General features: G+C 39.4%; 1 protein-coding gene across 3 annotated transcripts in view; it reads left to right on the top strand.

Annotated features, from left to right (window-relative positions):
- The window catches only part of SGMS2 (sphingomyelin synthase 2), a 35,694-nt gene that overhangs the window by 8,750 nt on the left and 2,336 nt on the right, over nucleotides 1-24,608 (top strand). For 2 of the 3 annotated variants that reach the window (XM_059470267.1, XM_059470268.1), the window contains exons 2-5: nucleotides 16,892-17,526; nucleotides 18,255-18,372; nucleotides 20,093-20,246; nucleotides 23,852-24,018. In XM_059470267.1, coding sequence (XP_059326250.1) covers nucleotides 17,072-17,526; nucleotides 18,255-18,372; nucleotides 20,093-20,246; nucleotides 23,852-24,018 — 894 coding nt within the window. In that variant the 5' untranslated portion in view covers nucleotides 16,892-17,071. Of the gene's footprint in view, nucleotides 1-15,745; nucleotides 15,888-16,891; nucleotides 17,527-18,254; nucleotides 18,373-20,092; nucleotides 20,247-23,851; nucleotides 24,019-24,608 lie in introns of those variants that run through there. The other variant, XM_059470266.1, reaches the window with a different exon arrangement.

Below are 24,608 nucleotides of genomic sequence, written 5' to 3'. Positions count from 1 at the left end.
AAAAGAATCTTTAATATAACTCTTGTGTCTGTAAAAGTCCTTTATTAAGAAGTCACCTGCTCTCATTACTTGGTTATTTTTTTATGTTGAAATATGTTTGCATTTTCTAATCTTTCTCTTTTTAGAGTGTGTATTCTGCTTAGCCTCCTAAGATCTTAAACTGTTGTGTGATGAATGCTGAAAGACTTCTCACAGTTAGTTTCAGCCATGTGAAAGGTACATAACAGTGACAAAATGTTTACTTATGCACACACCCAAGTTCCTGCTTATGTTCACTCTAGTGCTGGCTGGTTGGTTAATGGAGCAGAGCTAAGTAAGGAGACAGGGTCTCCAGACTTTTTTTATCCAGTTTCAGCTGTGTTATGCTTATGTCCTGTCCAAGAAACTGAATTCAACCCTATATGCTTCATTTAATATTCCAGACTACTGCTAAATCAGAAATAATGAGGCAGTCTCCTTATTTAGGTGACATAATTTGCTGGAGAGAAGCAGCAGTAGAGAAGGTCATGCCTCATAGTCATTAATTCTTTCTTTCATCTGGAGGGCATGATATAATCCTGTAGCTTGTTGATAGTTATAGTATGCTTCCACAGTAATTACAGTTTATTTGATTATTTTTTAAATTTCTTTTTTTACTTCCCCACATCAGCCTTGTGAATGGGAAGCTGCACTTGCTGTCTGTAGATGCTTTATGCCAAATACTGCTTCCCATGTCTTGGTTTGAGACTGAACACAGGCTGTATTGGAGCAAAGTGTTCCCATCACTGCAGTTGCTTAAAAAGGACATCTTAAAAGCTGTAATGCTGTGTTACTGTCTTAACAGTGCTAAAGCAGCCCTTAATGTAAAATTCTGTTTCATCTTCTGGCAGTTATTCTGGTTCAAATTTATGTACTACAGTTTCAGTAAAAAAAATCAAAAGCATTTACACTGAAATTCTGAAAGCCCTGCTTTGTTTTGGTGGGATTTTTTTCTGTAAAACTGAGAGATATTAATTCTTATGACTCTCATTTGGATTAGTCCATTGATGCTGGTTTTTTTTTCTGGTAACTTAACTTTTTCCGGAGTGTATAGAAACTGGGTATGTTGTAGCTTAAAAAGTTAACTCATGTTACTTGTAGTTCCTGTTTATTAGGAGCCTGACAGAAGTCCTACCAAAGCTTGTGGTTTTTCCTGTTTTCATAATGCTGTACTAATCTGTAAGGATGCCAGGTATGAGTTCCTTACAATGCCAGTCTGAGAACCATGAGCTTGTCTTCATTTGATTTTACTCAGATTTTATATGTTAGAGTGTCACTTGACAAGAGTTCATTCTTGTCTTCTGGCATACCATCTTGGTCTCTTATAGGCCAAAATTTGGCTCTAATTTATAAGTAAAAAAAATTAGTACACTTGCTTAAGCTGTATTACTGAAATGCAGATGCTGTTTTTCACAGAATTGTTTGCAAGTTACTTTGAAAGCATGTGTATCCTTTGCATGCAGCTACAGGGAATGATCTTGAAATTTTGGGGAAAAAAAATCAACTCCACTTGATGTGGAAAATGTGCCAGAAAGCTAAAGCTAGTCCTCCAAAGTGAAGCTCTGTTTATTTCCATTCTGTGGGAAAGCACGTTGGCTGAAGTTGTTTGAATCCTATTATTGGCTATTAAAAGTGCTCATGCACTAACATAGAAAAACAACACTCCAGTGTTTTTGTTTTCCTAGAAAAATTTTTTAACTTTCATGGTGGACTTCAGTCTTGTGAGGAAGGGCTGTGGCATCCTGTTTGGCACTGAAGCAAGAAGTATTAAAAGCATTGTTCCTTCCAAGGTGCCACAGTGAACTTAGAAGTTAAATTGGGAGTTAATATTAAGGCAACTTATTGAAGAGTTTAGTGTTATGAGTTTGAACTTCTGTCCACTGCAGTGATTGTATCCTGAGTTTCAGATTATTCAAAATTCATCTTTTTAGTGATAACTATGACTTGGAAACTGAATACTACACATGCTGCACAGCTGAATGGCAAGTGCTTTCCAATGAGAATGGTTACTGCAGAATGCAAAACAAAGGCCAACAAGAAAACCTTAGTCATTAGCTTCCTCCATGCCGGTCTTAAAAAATGGCTCAGCTATTTCCATGTGTGCAAACAAGCATAAGTGTTAAGATAGGTAACATTTATTCATTCTCCTGTTTGGAACAAACTATGTAATGTAGGGTGGAATAATGTGTCTCTCTCTGGTAAAGCCAGTAACTTGTACTGACTTTTAAAGGTTAAGATGGATGAAATAAATCTCAGCTGACCATCAACATTGCAAGACATAATACCTCAAATAGCAAAACTTAAGTTGTTAGGCTAAATAAGTATACTTCTTGCTCTTAAAGTATTTTTCTTTGAGGTGAAGTGCTTGGGGTTTTTTGAAGTGTGATTTTACAGATTGCAGGCAGCTTATGCTTTCTTGTGTGCATTACTCCTAGTCACTAGACAATCTGAACCAGGTAAGGTGCATGGCTTAGTTTTACTGTGCAGAATGTTCCCATAAATTTTCTTGTTTGTTTTTTTTTCCTTAATTTGTTGTAAGATGAAGTTTACATTAAAGTGTTAAACATCATAGAGGTTGACTAAACCCTTTACCTCTTCTATATTTGAAGAGCTCAGAACTAAATGACAGAATTTAAAATGGGATACTATTCCCTTTCCAAGGCCTGGAGGGCACAGAAGAGGGTAGGAAGGCAGAAGCTCTCTGTTTTTCTATTCTGCAGCAAGGGCAAACACTAGAACCATGTTCTCCTACCTTACTGTAACTCTTTTGAGTGTGCACACATATGTGCCTTCTTCCTATTCTACCTCTGCATCCCATGGTAGTAGAATCAGGAACAAAGCTTTTAGCTCTGCAAGCCTTTCTAGAACGTGTGACAGAGGCAACACAGTTTAGTCACAATTTGACTGTAATATGTGTAACATGCTGATAAAGTTCATTCTTATCAAAGTCTCTATTGCACTTACAAGGACAGCTACAGGAAGAATATTGTACTTTGGCTTCCATAATTTGCTTGAAGAACCATTATCTTGATTCATCTTCCATAACACTATTATGAAGATGCTTCTGATTTTAATGGTTTGTATTGCTCAGAAGGTTTTAGACTGATGTTACATAGCTTATAATTTGGTCATGCATTGTTGAGAATGTAGCATGAAAAATGTCCTGGTGTTTATGGTGATATTCTATAGTGTTTCCAATTAGATTCAGAGAAAAAGGCTTTCTCCTTTCATCCAAAGGCTTATAAACTGCAGGATGGTGTTTTTAATGTTGTGTATTTGTCATAGTGTATGAATGGAGAAAAAGACAAATCTTAGGGGACAGAAAATGTATTGCTATTTAGGATGATGTTTTTGTCTTGTCACTATTACAACTGTTTTATAACACTGTTTGCACACCTCTCATCTTCTCTTTTCATGAGTCCCGTTGGTCAAGGAGAGTTCAAAGGTCTGAGAGGAGCTTTGTGTCTGTTTACCTCTTAGCCAGGCAGCACCCACCCAGTGATTGCCCATGAGATATGTTTGCAGATAACCAAGCTGTAAGTCAGATTTTCGTGCTGGTACATGTCAAAGAACAGGCAGCTTTTTACCTAAGTTACAGCTTTAGGAGCCTGTGCTGTGTGTGAGCCCCTTGTCTTGTGATTTTCTGTCTCCTGTATATGTTAAGAAAGTGGTTTGTGTAGTTAGACTGAATAGTACCTGTTCCAGTTGGTGTTTGTTGGAAGTTTTTGTTTGCTTGTTGCTTTGTGTTTGTTTTTTCAATTGCCTGCTGTGAAGTCTGCACATTAGCTCAGATGTTGAGGGTTAGTGGCAAGTCACTTCTTCCTGCAAAGTGTCTCAGTATGTGTTTGTGAATATTCAGTGTTCTGATGTCTGAATATGCTTAAGGAATTTTACTGCAAGTTTTTATCCTGGACAATTCAGGTGATTGCCCTGACTGCCTCTTGTAGAATAAGAGATCAGTTTGTGCTCTTGCCTCATAGAAACACAACTGAACAAGTGTCAGTTCTGTCTAAATCTGTTTTATAAATATTACTGTCAGACATGAGGAAGCTTTGGCAAGCCATGAACTTCTCTGAACAATCCTTTTTAGATTTAAATCCAATTCATGGTGTTGGATTTAAACTTCAATACTTAACTTGTTTGAGTGTATTCTGTAAAGCTCTCCCAGGAATATAGGGAAATGTAGGCTATGCAGATGCCTCAATTCTAGAGATGTGGCACTTCTTTTCTGCATCAGACCCACACATCTGAGTATTCTATACTTAGGGCAGCTCACAATGTGCTTTATGTGAAAAGGCAATTAGATTTGTTCAAACTTATTTTTTGGGCTGATTTGTTTACAGTCTTTGCTGGACTGTAACATTGCTGTGTTTAAAACCTGTTTCTTTTCTGTTCTTTGTCTTGCATGAGATATGGAGCTCATCTGGAAGGTTTCAGGGAGGAATAATATACCTAGGGCATAGATTCTCTTCTGAAGATCTGTGAAATTCTGACTCAATTTTTTTCTTGTGCTAGAACAGCATTTTGCATTCCTTGTGTTAAAAGACTTTTGAAACAGGGGTTTTTAAACTTTTTTAGTGTTAAAGTACTAGGAAGGAGAGAAAATGGATCTGCTCTGGGATTTCAGATTGATTTCTTCTGTTCTTTGCCAATAGAACTTACCAATGCATGGGTAACCTGTGATCCACTATTGTTTATACAGGTGTGCAATATGGATAACTGCACTTCATGTGGTTCAATAAAATTAACATTGACCTGTCACATAAGTTAAACATGCATGGCCTAGACTGTTTGCATGAGCTTAACTAATTAATTCTGCTGCACTGGCAGTGGAACAGCTTAACATGGGCTGGAATATGCTAGTATCCCAGCCTGACTTCTGCTTCCAAATAAATAAAATGTCTTCCTGGGTGGCAGCTGGGTGGCCAGTCCTGAACCATCCCCATCTTTGTATGTTGTCTTGATAAAGCAGTGTTAAGAAGTTCCATGAGCTGGGATTGGTATGGAATGTTTCAGGCCATCTTGGTCTTCCCCAGCTGTCATTAACATCTTAGCACACCTCTTGAGTTATAGTTGTAACCTAATATAATGTGGAATTTTGATTTCTTCCTAATTGGCTTGCATGAGTCTAGAAGGCTGTTGCCTTTGCTCTGCAGACCTGTAATTGCTCCTGTGGGGGTGTTTCTTGTTATACAATGTCTGTCATGCAGGGTGTGGCATTCACCTGTTTAATATTGCCATGTGCAAGTCTTGTGCTTCAATTGTGCACCTTTGAGATGGTGAAGTTACCCAGCTTTTAAAGTCGTGCTCAAGTGCAGCGATGTGGAGACCTTCTAGGTGAGACTTCCCTTTGTTCTCTTTGCTGTATGTCTAGAATAGATTTGAATTTAGGGTGTTCTTGGTGCCACTGATACTTGGATGTGCCCTCCTCCTCCTGGCAAGATGGTACTCCCCCAGAGGAGAGTAGTTGACAGCAAAGACACCTGCAGTGGCTCTAGCTGCAAAGTGCAGGAGCAGTTCCTGCAACAGCTGATGTTAGAGGCTGTGCTGTGCAAGCCCTTGTCCTGGCCTGCATAGTCAGGTCAGTACCTTAAAAATGGCCTGGCTTGCTGTAGTGCTCTGTTAATGAAAGCTCCTGAAATCCAAGCCACTGCTGGGTCTTGAATTCAGGCTATGCTCTCGACAACAATTTTCTCGGATTATGCCCATTTGTCCTAAATTTAGAAGGCTACTTATAAAGCCAGAATGTGATCTGTCCTTGCTGATAGATGTAGATCTTTTGACATATTTGGTATTTTTGAGGAAAACTTATGCAGGAACACAGCAGAAATAGCAGTATGTAATAAGATAGTGTCCTCCTTCATGGAAAAAGACAGTTGGTAGACCAGAATAATTATTTTTACTGTGCCCTAATTTTGCCAAGTTCTTCATTCTCTTTAAAACTGCTTGGCACTATTTCCAGTTGAACACTTAGTTCTGTCCTTAGACTTTTGCAACTGATCACGTGGTATTAGTTGATTCACCACTTATTTACTGTACACCATGGCTGCTTAGCACATATTCACATCTCTGGTCTCAGGGAGTCTAGAGATGAGACTGACTTTGTCCCCAACAGTTTTGTCAGCTGCAGTTCTGACTGAGGAACAGTTTATAGAATCTTTGGCCCTTCATGTTTCAGATAGTCTACATGGCACATCTTTGGCCTCCCTTCTTCTTCCCAAATTATTCTGTATCTAGGTGTCTGCTGGACATTGGGATAAGAATGCCATAAAATGCTTTTTGGATAATTTCTATAGAATACTTTCTATTTTAAAGTAAGCTTTAGGGCCTCCCATGAAAATGTGACCAAAAATAAGGATGTATGTTTGTAAATCACTTTTTTCAAATATCCATCTTGAAACATCTTTTTTGATGACTCATTCTTTACTTCTTCTGCCCTAAAATTTTTCATGGATGGTAAGACAAAGATCAGAAGTGGTCCTGGTTTCCAGCCTGTGGGGTTTTTTTCCTGTGGAAGTAATCTCTTGACTCAGAATTTTAAGTTACAGTAATGTTACTTAAATGAAGAAATGGAAAATAAATAATGTTCAGTGCAGCACAATATGCTGCTGGTATGAAACTGCCATTTAGCAGGCAGTTTGATTGGCCAGCTTCTATTTCCACTTCACATTCTGCCTTGACTGATTTGAGTGATCATTTGCTTGCCTGTGCTTCCAGAGAGAACGGGTTCAGTGATGACCAGATGCCTTCCTTGAGTACAGCACATAGTTGAAGGTGGGAAAGCTGCTACTTGAGGTACATGATGATACACTGTAATATACATCATCCTGTGTAGACTGAGAGTCACCTCAGTACCTTCACACCAGGTTTTACCAACTGTAATTTCAGTCATTAATTTAATTTGTTCCTTTTTAGTTGTGCTGTGTGTGCATGATGTGCAAGATGTAGGTGTTACAAAGCAGTTGTGTGATGTTGCAATGAAAGACTCTAATGGTAGCTTTTTAGGAGCAATGATGACTTTTCAGCTGAAGATGCTATTCAGCTGTTTTCTTGCAATTTTAATCTTCTATTTTAATAAGTGGGAATTTGAACATTGCCAACCTTCTCATTTCAGTCCTTTCTAAGTTGGTTCTTTTTAAAAGCTCTTAAAAAGCAAAAAGAATTCTCAAACCATTAGGCAAGAAGGGGAAGACAAATAAATGAAAGTACTGATGGGAATGGTGAAAACCTTTATGATGAGTCTCATGAGCTGCTTGTCATGAAGGAATTTCGTTATTGCCCTGGTGTTCAATGCAGGGTTGTTCTTACCAAAGGCTGCAGTACAGCAGGGAATAATGAAGAGAGGTTGGAATTATTTTAGAGATGTTTAGCTAGGTTCTTAAATAGTAGCTCTGTGAGGGGCAGTAAAAACATATTAAAAGGATTCTTGGCCTCTTTTTATGACCTCTAGGGTGGGACTGAAATGAAGATAGCAAAATATATGAGAAGGGTATTACAGAAAGGTTTTAGATTATAGTTGTTATTATTTTCCACTGCTGCCCCACTGTTAACATCTTCTCAGAAAAATTATTCAACAATGATATCCTGTATTGTGGGGAGATAGGATAATCACTTCTCCTGCCTGGCAAGCTAAGGAAATAAGTGTTATGTTCATCAGTCTGTGGCAGAAACAAAAATGAAGAAGGAAGTGTTGAAGTGCACAGTACTTAAGTGTTTAGTATTTAAAACTAAACACTGTCTTTTCTTAATTAAATAATATAAAAAGGAAATATTTTTTCTTGCCAGCATAATGTGGAAAGTATTTTCTTCTATAAATAGAAAGCTTTGAGCTAATGGAATACTTGTTGAAGTTTAAAGAAAACCATGGCACTGCATTGGAAGCTTAGGCTCTGATGCCTTTTTTTAACTGTATAGTGCTTCAAGTTGGTGCATAGAACTTCAGTGAGAAACCCTGAAGTTACATATGGAAAGCATAATATAATTTTGGTTATTGCAAACTGGAAGCTTGAAGAGTATATTATGAAAGGGTTCTTTGCTGCTTTTCTAATCCCCTAAGTAAACATGTCTGGATTGCTCTTGGTAATTGCTGAAATTTGTCAGTACTCTTGACTTGGTGTTAGGATTAAATTTACCAGGTTTTAGTTCTGAAAGTGTGTCCACAGAAGCTTGGGGGGGGAGGGGGGTATTGGCAGGGTACTGTTAAGGAAGCATGTAGTGTATGAGCTAGATGTAGATTTGGATGTCTGAGCCTGTAAACAAACAGCTTGAATGAGGGATCTGTGTATTCCCATCTCTGGTCGACAGGGGTTGCTGATTGTGATGCACAAGCCTTAGGCTGCTTGGTGGTAGGCGTGGCAAGAAGGTAAAGGGGAAGACCAAAATAGGAACTACATCATGTTTCTTGGTGAGTTTTAGTCACTCTGTTTACTGTGAGCATCATCCCTCTTAACTAATACTCATAAAGTTTTCCAGGCAACTACATCAACAGAGCTGAGCAAGCTGAAAACTGTTCTTAGGGAGAAGGGAAGCGAGTCATAGATTCTTTTCTGACCTATTTTAACACTGTGCCTTGTGCTAGCTTTCTGTTGTTGGCACAGAGGGTAAAACATTGGTCAGAATGCCATCAGACAAGGGTGTGTGTGGGTGTGTAGATATGGGTGTTTCTGCTGCTTGAGTCTCTGAACACGGCAAGTGTTGCTGCTATGTACGGAGTCACAATTTGTAATGTGCCACATGAACTGAGGGATATGTGAAACCAGCTTGTAGTATGATACTAATTAGTTTTAAATATGCCCTGTCCTAAGAACTCATGTGGGGTGAGGATTACAGTCCTATGCTTTGCAAGGACTATTGTCTGTTTCAGGCTTTTAAAAAGGTGAATTATGAGATAGAGAACTCCGTGTACACCTCAGTGCTAAAAGCTTTTCTCTGGATTGTGCAACTTTTCTGTGTATTATTGCTGATATTGTAAAATGCTGCGCAGATTTAAGCAATTACTGTCCTCTCATTTTAAACTTCTAAGGAGGAGGGTTCTTGTTGCTGCAGAAAGTACACTAGAATGTTCTCAGAAATGTGACCTCTTACTTGCATGTGGGAAAGGCTGTGGATGTTGTCTGTTTGGACTTCAGCAGGGCCTCTGGCACTGTCTCCTACAGCACACTCCTGGAAAAGCTGCAGCCCCTGGCTTGGACAGGAGCACTCTTTGCTGGTTCAGAACTGGCTGGATGGCTGGGCCCAGAGAGTGGTGGGGCATGGTGCTGCATCCAGCTGGGGGCCTGTCACCAGTGGTGTCCCTCAGGGGTCTGTGCTGGGGCCAGTTCTGTTCAATATCTTCATTGATGATGTGGATGAGGGGATTGAGTCTTTCATTAGTAATTTGGGGCTGACACTAAGCTGGGAGTGTGTGTCGATCTGTTGGAAGGTAGGAGGGCTCTGCAGAGAGACCTGGAGAGGTTGGATGGATGGATGGATGGGTGGAATCCAATGGGATGAAGTTTAACATGTCCAAGTGCCGAGTCCTGCATTTTGGCCACAACAACCCCCTGCAGCATTATAGGCTGGGGACGGTGTGGCTGGACAGTGCCAGGCAGAAAGGGACCTGGGGGTGCTAGTTGGCAGCCAGCTGGACATGAGCCAGCAGAGTGCCCTGGTGGCCAGGGAGGCCAAGGGCGTCCTGGGCTGTGCCAGGGATAGTGTGGCCAGCAGGAGCAGGGAGGTCACTCTTCCCCTGTGCTGGGCACTGGTGAGGCCACACCTCGAGTGCTGTGTCCGGTTCTGGCCCCTCAGTTTGGGAAGGACATTGAGATGCTGGAGCGCATCCGGAGGAGGCAACGAGGCTGGAGAGGGGCTTGGAGCACAGACCCTGTGAGGAGCAACTGAGGGAGCTGGGGGTGTTTAGCCTGGAGAAAAGGAGACTCAGAGGTGACCTTGTCGCTCTCTGCAGCTCCCTGAGAGGTGCCTGTGTCAGGTGGGGTTGGTCTCTTTCTCCAGGCAGCGCTGACAGAACGAGAGGACACAGCCTTAAGCTGTGCCAAGGGAAATATAGGTTGGATATTAGGAGACAGTTTTCACAGAAAGAGTGATAAAGTACTGGAGTGGTCTGCTTGGGGAAGTGGTGGAGTCACCATCCCTGGATGTGTTTAACAAAAGACTGGATGTGGCATCCAGTGCCATGGTTTAGTTGAGGTTTTAGGGCATGGGATGATCTTGAAGGTGTGATTCTGTGATTTTTGGAAGTAGCATATAGGGGAAAAATTTGTCAGGCAATATCTTCTTAATAATGACTCAAATATTTTTAGGGTATATCACAGATCAATTTACTGTTATGTAACTTCCTTTTCTAGCTGCCTGATTGCTGATAAGCTGTCACACAGTCACTTTAAAGCACACATTAGTCATTGTGACTCCTCACTGCCCTGTACTGAAAGTGGTGACTAATCTCTGGGTCTGACTTTCCATTATGAAGTGCAACCTTTACCCTTGGTAACTAGGTGGAGGACTTCACAAAATAGTCTAAAACATTCCTGCCTCCTGTGCTGGGTCCCCCTTACCTCACAGCCAGTGTCTGCAACTTTTGATTCAGCTAGGAAAGATTTGAGGCATTTGTTGTGCTGCTAGGCTCTTAACAAATCTTTAGACTTTGCTATCTCTTTGAGAAGAATCTTGCTTTGGGTAGTGGCTCTTAAGCAGTGTCTGTGAAGCTCTAGCAGAATGAAAGAAGCCAGCCTGCGCATAAAAGCCTGATCCAGAGGCTTATTTTGGCACTCATTTTTGGCATTTTGTCTGATGAAACTGAGGTAGAACAGTGACTTCCATACTTTGTACAGTGTTTATAATAGGCTTTTGTAATGAATAGAAGAAGGTTACGAGCCAAACATTTTTTTTGCAATGTTACAAAATATGCAGTGGTAGAGAACCTTTTTGCCTTTATTCAAAAGCAGCTGATTCAGAGCTTAAATATTGCTTCAGGTTAGCAGACCTTTCTGTGCAGATCTGAAATACTGAAAGAGTCTCATTTTAGAGAGTATGGGTTAAGCAGGAAGAAGACTTAAACTTACTTTTCTGGTATAAAAAAGTCGTGAGGGAGTCTTTAGGCTTTAATGTTGGAATAACATTAATACTTCTTTCAGCTCTGTTGAAAAGGGATTTAGCACTGTGCCTTGACAGTGAAGGCAGACAACATTGTCCTGAGCTGTATTTAATAGGAACATAGTCATTATTTGTAGGAAATGATTATTCATTCCTCTCTGCTCAGTACTACTTGGCTGTCTAGAATACTGTACATGGTTTTTGGTCCTTCCCCCAGGGAAAACATGAGACGGCAACAAGGGGACGATGAGGGTGGCCAGGAGACTGGAGCACAGGCCTGGGAGGGGAGGCTGGGGGAGCCTGGGTTGCTTCAGCCTGAAGAAGAGCAGTCTCAGAGGTACTTGACTGCAGCCCCCTCATACCTGCAAGGATGCCATCAGGAACATGGAGACCAGGCTCTTCACAGCACTGGGGAGATACAAAGGCTGCAACTTCTAATAAGAAGTAGATAAAAACCAGTAGACTTAACAATTAAAAAACAAGCAAAACAGCAAAAATAAGTCCAGCTTTCACTGTGAGAACAGCCTAGCAGTGAAACAAGCTGCATGGGGAGGTTGTGCTTCTTTGTAGGCAGGAAGAGTACAGCTGGATTGAAACCCTGAGTCACTGCTGATCCTGGCCAGAGGCCCAGGGACCTCCTGAGGTTTTTTCTAACCTGAATGATTCTGTTTGTTCTGTTGGTTCTACAGGTGTATGACTGACCATTCTCAAAACACTTGTTTTAGGGAAGACTGTTAACCTGCAAATAAAACCAACTTTGTCATGTACATATGGTTTATTTCTAGAATGAGTTACAGTAGCACTAAAAGATAACAAGTATTGGACAGCTATTGTGATCTTGTTTCTTGAAAGATAAGGGTAATACTAATCACAAGGAAAATCTAGCCATGTCATGGTGTCGCCTTTAAAGGACATCAAACTCTTAGTTACCAAATACAGTCCTTCAGAGTCTGGGGACCAAACAGTTCAAGAGTTTGAAGATCCCTTCAAGCAGTTAAGGCAAACCTACTCAGCAGTGTTCAAAATGATGGAGCTTAAAGATACTTTTTTCCTTCCTTGTTCAGTTCCTGAGGACAGGTTGGATGGGGCTTTAAGGACTTGCTCTAGTGGAAGGCGTCCCTGCTCATAGCAGGAGAGTTGGAACTAGATGACCTTTAAGGTCATTTTCAACCCAAACCATTCTGTGGTGCTACAAAATGGGGGTTTTTTGGGTGCTTTTTGGGACATACCGTTTCAGAAACCTGGCACTGCTGTAGAACACACTGGATAATGAATTACTAGGAAAATGAAACACAACATACTTGTTACTATTAAGAGGTATGAAGAAACAGAATTCTACAGGACTGGTAAACCTTGTTTACAAATGGATAACTTGTAACTTTGAAGCTTTTTCTCCTCTCTTTAGTGTAGGGATTTAGTCCTTAAATATGTCTTCTGTTGGTATATTAGTAATCCTAAATGAGGGACTTAGAAATCCCCCTCTCAGGGTACAGGGAGTAACTGCTCTGTTTCTACTGCTGCAAATAACTGCATATGATGTAAATAGTTAATTATTTTTTTTAATAAAAAAGCTAACATTTCTCCAAGTGATAATGTGATGATAATGAACGGTACTTCTGTAATCCAGCTTTGTTTTATTTGCAATTCTTTAGCATCACAGCAGTTGTCTTCTGGAGGTTTTGGGTGGTGTTGGGCTTGTTTTTTCTTCCTGCCAGCAGCCTGCATGCTGTGAGATGTACATATAGCCTAGAGGAATGGATAGTGAGGTCTGGAATGCTTTCAAAAATCAAAATTAAGGAGAAACCCCTAAAAGGAAGTTTTTATTCATTGCTGTGTAGATGACAGTGGTAACCTGGCTTTTTTTAGTTCTAGTTCCATAGGTAGTCCTAAAAATTTAACTGATCAAAATACAAGCTAGCAAAAAAATTGTCTGCCAGTAACTGTGTGATACAGATAAGTTACTTCAAATTGTACTTTGTTTGCACACCCCTTTTCTTCAGTTACCAAATACAGCTGTATCAAATATTTGATTGATTACCAACCTTAACAAAAAGCTTTAAAGTAGTACTATCAGAAGTCTTTTCCATTTTGTATATGAAAGTATAGCTTCTCTTAATGTCAGAATAGATCAGTCTCACAGTTTTGGATATTCTTGTTCAAGTAGTGTTTAAACAGCAGGTTAAGAACTGCTTATTTGAAAACCCTGTGCAAATTGTGACTATTCAGTCCTTCATAAATTATAGAAATTAAAATATTTTGAGAAATGTGCAAGTTCCAATTCTGGATGAGAAATACCGTTTGGGAGCTAACTTTATGTGAAAATGACCTTTAGATGAAAATTGGATGACTAACAAGCTAAATAAAACTCTGTTATTCTTAAGTTCTAGCATAAAGAGCCAAATGCAGACATGCTTTCTGGTGCTTGTCTCAAAGCTGTGCCCCCCATCAACTGTTTCTTTCAAATGACAGTCAAATGGGGATGCAGAGAGCTAAGGGCTGCTATTTGCATGGGAGCAGGTAGGAGCTCATCATAAAATATTAGGACACTTCCTCCTTCAGCATCTTGTTAATTCTAAAGATTTTCTTTGAAATATGTTGTTACTTGAGGCAGTTATGATTTTTGCTGTAAAGCTGCTGCTTAAGAAACTCTGCTTCTTGATAAGGTAACATTCATTTTTAGAAGGTATAGAAGCGGTTTCAAAAGGAAAACTTTCCTAAAACTTGGAGTTACCCTTTATAGGAATTTTATTTTTCCTTTTGGGTTACTTGGCCAGTTATTAGTGAGTTTGAGACTTCCCCAGTAGTTGCTCCCTATTTTAGAGCAATTTAGTATGCTTTTCAGACCTAGGTGTTGGCAGGATGGCCAGGTATAAGCATTGCTGCCTGGCTGCTGAAGGCCTTCTACTAGGCAGTTTGTGGGCATCTTCTGGTTTTGATATTGGGAAGTTTTGGATTTGACAAAAAAATCAAATGGATATTTTATCGAAAGGATTGTAAGGACAATGTGAAGCTAAAAGGAACCACTTTGGGTGGTGAATTATATTTGAATTGGGGACAGGAACTTGGCAGAAGAGCCTGTGCCTTTCTGGGGAGTTCCTTTTACAGCCAGTAGCAGAGGATGATTGGGCTGGTGGTGCTCTGTATCTCTCACTTCTCTGGCCAGTCAGATTGGCAGCAAGGGACTGAGAGACTTTTGTCTTTTTCATCAATAGAGTTGCTAATTTCTTTTAGAATATGGAAGAAAGAGATTGAAAAGGTACTATAAAGGGAAGCACTTACCTTCTTACACATCACTCATCTGATGATATATAGCACCTTTAATTATCAATGTAAACAAACTTTTGGCTGCACTATGCACTCTGCTTGAAATAATCTTGATGAGCCATCAGAAGTGGTAGATCAATATGCCTTACAATCCATTTAAAAGTACCAGGAAGGAACACAACTTTCTCCTGCAAGCTGTAGCTATAATTATTTTGCTTAATAAGTTAATATGAGAACACAAGCGCTACTTGACTTTTTAAGTTCTTATGTTATTGTTCATCTGTACTTCAGATACTCTTTGATCTTTAAGGCTTGGATCACATTAAACATCTGAAAGTAAAATCTTTCACTTATGGCACTAGGCACTCTAGGTTAGGTATTTGTGGAGAACAGAAAGAAATAACTAAGGTAGCTTGCTCTCAGTTAATGCATAATTCTAATAATGTTTCAACTGCACAGGATGTAAAATTTGCCAGGTTTTGCTGAGTGCTGCCTCAGTGGCTGCTATATGTGACATAATGGTGAGAAGTGGGGTCTTGACTTAATAGATGAATGTTAGGTAGATGCATTCCAAACCCTAAGCAATTTGGTTCAGTTTTTCTCTACTGTCACTAATGTGTTCTGTCATATGCTTAACTTTAGTGGTAGACAGAAGGAATAGAAGAGTGTGTGTGTTAAGAAAAAGACTTGTGAAAGCTTAAATACTACTCTGGTGTAGTTTTGAGCAAGTCTCTTGCTTTCGTAGATGCTCTAAATAGGTATTTTTAGTTGTAGGAAGCATCAGAAGTTGTTGTCTGGCTGATCTTTTCTTGGAGATACAGAGATCACAATATGACTGGTAAGAGGGAGAAAAAGCATCAAAAATCACCACTTGTTTTCTTGGGTGTCTATTGTTTGTATGTGTTGTGTATGGATAGTTATACACTTGCTGATCAGGAATTTAGGGAAGGTCAACCAATGACAGTGGATTTCAGAAAATCTGCTAGGGCATAAATTTAGATACGTTTCTCAGCTATTTCTGTCTTCAGTTTTATTTGTATGAACCTCATATTTGGGATCTGAACTTTTACTACTTCTCTTTTTCAGTGGTTGGAGCAGCAGCCAGGAAATCAGTGAGATTTAAGTGCTGACCATGTTAAATGTCTTCTCTGTTTGGTGGGATGAGGCTGGAAGGACCAAAACACCATCACTTGACTTTCCAGGCTCTTTTTGGTTTAGATTGTCCTGTAAGCAGGTGACATGTTCTTAAGCAGGTCCTGTGGTGTACGGTTAGGGAGACTGGCAGGTCCAGCTGCCATCATGGTGAATTAATTGCACACAAAGCATGGCAAACTGGCAGCCTGCAGTTGGCATGCAGACACTTGAGGGGGTAGCAGTGCTGAACTTCTCTTGCAGGAACCACTAAAATAGGAAAGAATCACAATTTACTGGTAGATGGGGAGCAATTCGTACATGGTAATACTATTTTTGTCATAGGAACTGAACAGAGTAAGAAAAATAGGTACATCACAGCTATGGTGAGTAAATGATTTCACAGAACTTCAGAGATGGGGAAATGGCCTTTATTTTTACTAGTGAGATATGTTTGCTAGAGATGAATTTCATTCTTTGCTCCTTGTAGAAAAACTTGTTATAAAACATGTGCACGTACCTGTTTAGGTTGCAAAACTTTTATGAATTAGCAAATGCAGCCTGAAATAAATCCTGAGTAATAATGACTTTCTATTTGTTCCTGTTTAAAAACCTTCTAAATAGATTTGTTTTTAAAGTAGCTAAAGGACAAACACAGGTTCATTTGTCATCTGCTGTTTGTGTAGTGTACCATAACTAAGAATCAAATCCAGGGATATATTTCTCAGTTATCTGAAATTTCAGACATTTAGTGGATATTACAATGGCTATATAAATGCATTTTTGACTTGATGGAATACTCATTTAGATCTAATGAAATTTAATGGAGCTATCCATTGAGTAGATTTTCTAGATGAATCTAAATTAATTTATGCCCTACAAAATTGAATTCTGTAGTACCCTAGTACCCTTCTGGTTTTTTTTCCCATCACCTGAACTGACAAGATTTGTCTGATCTATGTGGACAACCCATATTAAGATCTGTAGCAACTGTATGGTCAAAATCAGGATATTTTGTATGGAATATCTCTAAGCAGTAAAATTCAATGTTGCTGTGAATATGGAGCAAATTTGGATGTTGCTCCAAATACAAATTAATTCTGATAACTGATAAAGCAAGTGATGTCATGATCATTAAGGTCTGTGGGTCTTGTCCTTTTAAAAAAAATCCAAGCCTAAGTTGTTACTAGTTCTTAAACTGATATGAGAGATTTATCAAGTAGGAGTTGGCTTGAATTATTTCAGTAATTTGCCTTTTGACTGTGTTTCTAAGTAGACTTGGATGGAATTGAAATACTTAAAAATGCCTGTTCTGAGAATATTTTGTTCACTGTCACATTACTAGTTATGAAGACTCTCAGTATCTGTTTTGGGTTTGTTTTTTTTGCAGATTATTCAGCTCTGGAAGAAATATTTGTCTTCACAAATTCCTTTGAAAGCACAATGGATGCATTTTAGAGTTCTACAGAAGTCATCTAGGAACAAGAACATTGGACTTTGAGGAATAACAGAGTTCAGAGAGCCCAGAAATTGGTCACTAATAAAGCCTCTTTGGCCATATAGCTTGGAAATGAATACCATTGAGACAGCAAAGCTTGAAGAGCACATGGAGGGTCAGCCAAATGAGACTTCTAATGGCTACTCACGACCTACTCTCTCAGTCAGTGAAGAGAACAAAAATGGCACTAGCAAACCAAAGGGCTTGTCTAATGGCTTGCGAAAAACAGCAAAGAAGTATCCTGATTACATCCAGATTGCTATGCCTGCTGAATCGAGGAACAAATTCCCTCTGGAATGGTGGAAAACAGGCATTGCCTTTGTCTATGCTCTCTTCAACTTGATTTTAACAACTGTCATGATCACTGTGGTCCATGAGAGAGTACCTCCAAAGGAGCTAAGCCCTCCCTTGCCTGACAAATTTTTTGATTACATTGATCGCGTGAAATGGGCTTTTTCTGTATCAGAAATAAATGGAATGATACTACTTGGATTATGGATATTCCAGTGGTTGTTTCTTAGATACAAGTAAGTTAGCAATATTTTTTTTTCTCTGCTGTAGGTTTACATTGCTCATTTTGGGTAGAAGAAATCATACAGTGAAATCCTTAACAATATTGTGGAATAGGGCTGGCAGGAAAATAACAAAGGAATAGCTTGTTTGCAAAATGTTGTAGAGTGTCTATTCCAGATATGAAAATACAGGTTTTCTGATTATTGAATGTCTTTGAATTCTGAATTTCTGAGACCTGTGTTGTATTAGTCAAGTTAATTCTGAAACTGGGCTTTTCAAAGTGTGTTTACTGACCTGGGGATGCTTAAACTGGGGAAATCATGACTGTAAGAAAATCTTATTCAAATTTGAGGAAGAGCCCACTGTCCTCTTCAGCTAAATAGAAGTTTTCTCCTGTGTCTTCGCTAAACTACATCTATTTAAGTCGAGAATGGGGTTATAGTATGGGACTAAAAAGAAAATGCCATTGAATTGAGGAAAACTGCCTGGCCACACCTTTAAGTTAGACTGAGGCCATCTTAAATTGGTGAGAGTTTCACTCTGTAAGGAGCTAACAAGACTGAAAGCTGAAGAGGGATGTTTTAATGCTTGATTCAGCGGAGTTTGTGGTGAAGAGCTGGGGTGAAGCTGCTCTTTCATTCTATGAATTCAGCTATCTAATGTAGCTGAAGCTCCATAACTGTTGAATATCCTGCATGTCAACTTTGTACTCAATCTGTTTCCCCCCTTTCCTTACTTTCAGATCAATAGTGGGACGCAGGTTCTTTTTTATAATAGGAACTTTGTATCTGTACCGCTGTATTACCATGTACGTTACCACCTTACCTGTGCCTGGAATGCATTTTCAGTGTGCACCAAAGGTAAGAGTCTTTGCCTCTTGCTTCTTGCCTTAGTCTCTGCATTAGTCCTGATGGCTCCTTACATCAAATAGAAGATAATGTTTCAGGTATTAGTAAATAACACAAATTACTTTCAGTTGATGTCTTCAGAAACATAGGTAGTGATAAACCAAAACTTGTGTGATAACAGAGCCTCAAATTGTTGATGGAGTTGGCTGCTCCCTTTCAGAACATCTTAGGTTGAAATAGTGTTGCTACTAAATCAATCAACTTGCTTCTGAGGCTCAAGCTAATCACTCTTAATACTGTAGCAATATTTTTTCTTATATGGTAGGATACCCCAGGTCAACACTGTAATTCATAGCCTGATATGCAAGCTTTTGTTGCTGTATCCCTGTAAAACCCCACACTGTTACGTGCTTTGCCTAGTTTCTCACACTATTTGGTCAAGAGCTATTGCAATACCTGAACTCAGCTGCCTGTCTTGGTTTCCAACCTGCAGAATGTATAGGAATGTGACTTAAATTCAGCTGCATAAATGAACTGATACATACAGAAACATGGATGTACTAATAGTTTTACAAAAATATTTTAAGAATTTAATGACGCTGGAGTTAAATGGTGACATAAAGGAGTTGTTACTCCCACTTTAGGTTACTAATAAAAAGTTGTAGACTTAAAATTCCTTGGAACAAACTATTGTGTTAGCTGTACTGAAAAAATGTATTGCCAGTTTAGTGGGGGAATAAATTTGTCACCTCTTGTATAAGATTTCTAGTCTTGAGTTACAGCATCATGGCTGTTGTCTTGTACATTGAGACAACTTGGGGATATAGTGGATGAAATAATTCTCTTGCAAATCAGTGTCTTTTTGAAAATGCTTTATTTAACTGCCACTATTGTAAAGATTTAATGGTTTTGTTCTAGCAGCTCGGGGAATGACTATGTAATAGACTGTATTGAGGAGTGAGAAGAGGTAATCAAAGGAAAATGCAAATGTCTCTGCTGAAAGTGCATTTTGCTAGCATGAAACCAGGATTAATTACTTGAACTCTGGAAAAACACTTGATGATAATTTTTCTGGATTATTATTTTAATATATGAATAGTTTTCTGATTATGGAAAACAGTTATCCATTTTCTTGGGGTTTTTTTCTAGAATAATTTAAAACCGCTAGATAAAACTGCCTAGTATCTATAAGAAAACAAAAGCTGGTCCTAATACGTGCTTTAAAAATGTACATCCTCCAAATATGAGTTAAGTCCTGAATGACTTTGTAATTAAATCTAAAATGGAGCAAGTTTGAGGGTTTTACTTGGTAGTAACACTGGTCAACTCTGGACAGAATAACAGAATTTGTATGAAGGTTGTAGCAGTTTTTAATGAGTTTCATTGATTATGTCAACTGCTGTGATGAGAGATCTGACCTTACAAATTTTTAATGTTTACCTTCTCAGTATATTCTGCATTTCATTCTCATACAATGCATATTTTAAAATAGCCTGGAAAAGTATAGATGAAATATAGATCGACTATAAATCAAAAGTATAGACCAAATGCTAGTGTTACCAAAATGATCTTTATCACCTGTCAACTGGGAAATGCATGCTTATTTAAGAATATGTGAAAGAAACCTGAAGAAAATTAAGATAATTTGTCCTTTTATCCCTGTCTCCCTGACTCCATATATGTTTGCGCAAGAAGTTTGAGTCACTTACGATACTTCTTTCTGGTGTTCTAGTTGAATGGAGACTCTCAGGCAAAGGTTCAGAGAATCCTGCGACTGATTTCTGGTGGTGGTCTATCCATAACTGGATCCCACATCCTGTGTGGAGACTTCCTGTTTAGTGGACACACTGTAGTTTTAACGCTGGTCTATCTGTTCATCAAAGAGTGTAAGTGTTTGTATTTCAATGCACTTTCTTGTTCATGTTCGTTGTACCAGCAAAACGAATGACAGAAGTACATGTGAAACTACTGCCCTCCAAAGGTTACTCATCAGTTGTACACAGCCTGTATTTATATGGGTTTGAAACACAAGTTGAGTGGAAATGGAGCTGTGGCTGTAGTAAAATCATAAAATGGTTAAGGTTGGAAGGGACCACTGTAGGTTATCTAGCCCAACCTTTCTGCTCAAGCAGATTTCCGTAGAGCACACTGCACAGGATTGTGTCCAGACAGTTCTTGAATATTTCCAGTAAGGGAGACTTCCCATCGATGAGGTTTCCTCTCACACTTCTCCAGTCTGAGCAGGCCTATTGTCCTCTGTTGTTCCTCATAAGAGAGGTGCTCCAGCTTCCGAATCATCCTCATAGCCCTCCACCGGACTTGCTCCACATCTGTCTTGTACTAGGGAGCCTGGAACTCCAGATGTGCCTCACTGGGCTGTGTTGAGGGTCAGGACTACCCCCATCAACCTGCTGGCAATGATCTTACTAATACACCCCAGGCTACTCTGCCCTTTTTGGCCATGAGGTTGCTGCTCGTGGGCAGCTTGGCCACCAGGACCCCCAGGTACTTCTCAGCAGAGCTGCTTTCCAGCAGGTTGGCCCCACCCTGTAGTGGTGCACCAGGTTCTTCTGTCCCAAGTGCAGGACCCTGAACTTGCCCTTGCTGAGTTTCAAAACGTTCTACCCATGCCCATACCTCTGCTGTGTGAGATCTGAAGGGCAGCACAGCACCACTGCAGAGCTTTGTATTCTCAGCCAACTTGCTGAGGATGAACTCTATCCCTTCATCTAAGTTGTTGATGAGTAAGTTAAACAATACTGGGCCCGGTATGAACCTTTGGGTTGAGGTAGACTCTGCCACTGATTAAAAACCATCCAAGCCCTGCCATTCAGCCAGGTCAGTCCACCCTCACTAATTGTTCAGCCTTGCCTGTGAAGCTATCATGGGAGACAGTGTCAGAAGTCTTGCTTGAAGTTCACAGAGACATCCAGCTGTTTCCTGGAATCTATCCAGCCAGTTGTCCAGATTTTAAAGGTTATCAGGCTGGTTAAGCATGACTTCCCTATGGTGAATCCATGCTAACTACTCCTGACCACATGCTTAGTGATGGCCTCAAGGGTGAGCTGTTCCATCACTTTCCTAGGGATTGTGATAAGGCTGACTAAAAGTGTTATAGGCTTTAATTAAGGGCTAAATATAGCTAAACATGTCACCTCTATCTTTATGTAAGTGTTTATTACTTGATTAAAACAAGATAGCTTTTCGTCATTTGTTGACAGATGATTTAAATTTTGGATAAAGCATGCTGTAGTAATTGTGCACACTAGCTCTGTGCAGGTTAGCTGCAGGGGGTTGTAGGCTTGAGCACAGCGTCATTGCACAGTTACACTGCATCTAGAAAACAAGTTACTTTTCTCAGGTGTGCTATACATTAGTTACTGCAAGTGAAAAGGTAATTAATGATCTTTGGTTGTCTTGTGCTCGAGTCTCCTACTTAATGTTTCTTGTAGTTGATAAGAATTTGGCAGAAGATGCAGTTATGGTTTCTCCCTGAGCTTTACATTGCTGTGGGCAATGGGAGGAAAATTCTTCTGTGCTGCACTGAGAGCATCTATTGAAGTGTGAGAGAACTTAGCACTGACCTCTAAATCTAATATATGGTAAGCAGTGCTATCCTGGGAGTTTGGCCACTCAGGAATGTGTAGTGGGGAGTTCCCTTCTCAGTTCACATGTTTGGAGTTGGAGTCTTCCCTCCTATTGTTGTATCCCAAATTATGCAAATGCCAGCTTGGCTCATGGGAATGTGGAATTCTCATTGAAACAAAAATAAGACTAAGCAGCATTAGTTTGATGCCTTCCTTGTATTAAAATGTCGAGGGAACAAGGTGCTGCCATGCTGCATTCTGCCTTAAACAAAAAACACACTATGAAAGGGCCTCTTGCATGTGATAGACTCCAAATCACAGATTTGAGATGTTCTTTGAACAGTGGTTTAAGATGCTGATGATTCTTAGACCTAAGAATCATCATTGTTTTCCTTGTTTTTTCTGTTATGGTGTATTTTAATGCTACTCATGTGCTCAATTGTACCAGGAAAGATGAAGACAACCCAATATTTTCTGGGCTAGTTTCTCCTTTATATTATAAGGGATTGGTGCAATTTTATCATGCAAATTTTTGTAATAAGCTCTTTGACTGCTGCCTAATTGTTAGGCATATATTTCACTGAAATTGTGCTCTGTAAGTGAGAAATGCATAGCTTTCCTTTTTTTACCTCCCATATAACAATCAAAATGTCATCTGAACCAGGGCATAAGCCCTATAATTGCTCTGAATTAGAGGCTGCTTGTGGTGGTCTTTTTTGCTCTTCCAGTAACATGTCTTTGGTGTAAGATGCATTCTGAGGTTTTTATGTCTGGCTTAGTGGAGTTTTTGCTCTGTTCTTCTCTTCCTTCTGTACTCTGCCATTTTTTCAGTTATTCTCTGCACAGCATGTTTTTCACCAGAATAGTTGTTCGTATTTTTAGCCTTGGTATGTCTGACTTTCTCAATGCTGTTTTCATCAACTTCTTGATATTACTTGGCTTCTCATCTTAAAAAAAAAAAAAAATCAGTAGATGGAGATCTGTCCACAGGGTTTTGGGGAGAGTTAAGAGAATTTTTTTGACACTTGCAGTTGTTTTGCACAGGCCTCTCAGCGCCTACTGGGTAGGCTTGTTGAGATCAGTAACTTTTCTGCTGGTATTGTGTGAAAGTAAAGGCTGACCATTGCCCCATAAGACAAGAGGTGCCAAAACCTCCCACTGTGAGTGAAATGAAGCCAGTTTGCCTGTCAGAAGTTATGAATGATCATTGTGACACTCAGGGCATTTTTTCAATGGGCAAAGAAGTACAGGAGAACTTTTCCACTGATGTGGCTGAAATGCATTTTGAATAGCTTTGCTCCCATTTGTTAAATCTTTCATTTAAGGGTATAAATTCACATACTCTTCTATACAGTGTATTTTGTTTCATAGAACTGAGGCTTCATGCAAATTAATTAAAGCCTAATAATTAAAATGAGTGTCCTTCTGTTTAATTTGTGATCTCTGCTCAGGTTGTATCAGTTCTAGAGACTTGATTTTACTCAAACATAGACTGTGAAAAGAAAAGATTAATTACAATGAAGTTGAATAAGCAAAGTGTATGTTTTACCTCAATTTTGTCTCTTTCTCTGCACCCTAAATCCTAGAAATTATTTAACTGGAAAACTTAATTTGACTAGAAAATGGGTGGCAGTCTTGTCTAGCTAACCCATCTTGTGCTCACTTAAAAAAGTAAGAACACTGCAGTAAGTTTGTGTGATTCCTTATGTAGATTCATACCAATCAAAACAGGGGATCTGTACCAGTGTGATAGCAGGGGATCTGTACCAGTGCGATATGAGTTGTGTTTTCAAATTTAGCAGCCTTAAATGAATTTTCTTATCTTTCCCCCTTGCTTTTGTGGATTGTTAGAATAACAGATGACTTTTTGCTGTGTTTTTCCCCATCGCCTCCCTGTCTCACAGATTCACCACGTAATTTCTGGTGGTATCACTTGATCTGCTGGCTGATGAGTGCTGCTGGCATCATTTGTATCCTGGTTGCTCATGAGCACTATACCGTAGATGTCATCGTTGCCTACTATATCACCACACGGCTCTTCTGGTGGTACCACTCCATGGCTAATGAAAAGGTGAGTGACCTTCACAATCCATGCATAGCCTGCATTTGTTACAATTGCCTGAAGGTTAAATCTTCTTAAGTATTCTTAATCTCAGAATAAAAAGATGGTCCATATTGAAGTTTAATCAGAATGGGCAATGAGTTTCACTTCATTGTTATTTAAGTAAATAATATTAATTTGCCTTAAAAACATTTTTGAGCTTTTGAGGTTTTAATACTGTAATTGATGTATAGAATACCCCTTCTTTGTCTCAGCTTATGAATAAACAGTAGTTGAGTAATAAAATTTCCACATAACTGAAGCTATCTAGATAGTCTCAAGCTGCATCAAGGGAAATATATGTTGGATATTAGGGAAAAGTTTTTCACACAAAGGGTGATAAAGTACTGGAATGGTCTGCCAGGAGAAGTGGTGGAGTCCCCATCCCTGGATGTGTTTAACACGAGACAGGATGTAGCACTCAGTGCCATGGTTTAGTTGAGGTGCTAGGGAACAGGTTGGACTCGATCGTCTTGAAGGTCTCTTTGAACCTTGTGATTCTGTGATTCCTACAATTCTAATGACAATTCTTGTGTAAATGTCGTTAAAGGTACACAGTT

The sequence above is a fragment of the Ammospiza nelsoni genome, chromosome 4, assembly GCF_027579445.1.
Source record: "Ammospiza nelsoni isolate bAmmNel1 chromosome 4, bAmmNel1.pri, whole genome shotgun sequence".
Lineage (NCBI taxonomy): Eukaryota > Metazoa > Chordata > Aves > Passeriformes > Passerellidae > Ammospiza > Ammospiza nelsoni.
The sequence above is the reverse complement of the archived record's forward strand: the minus strand, read 5'-3'. Positions and strand labels throughout refer to the sequence as shown.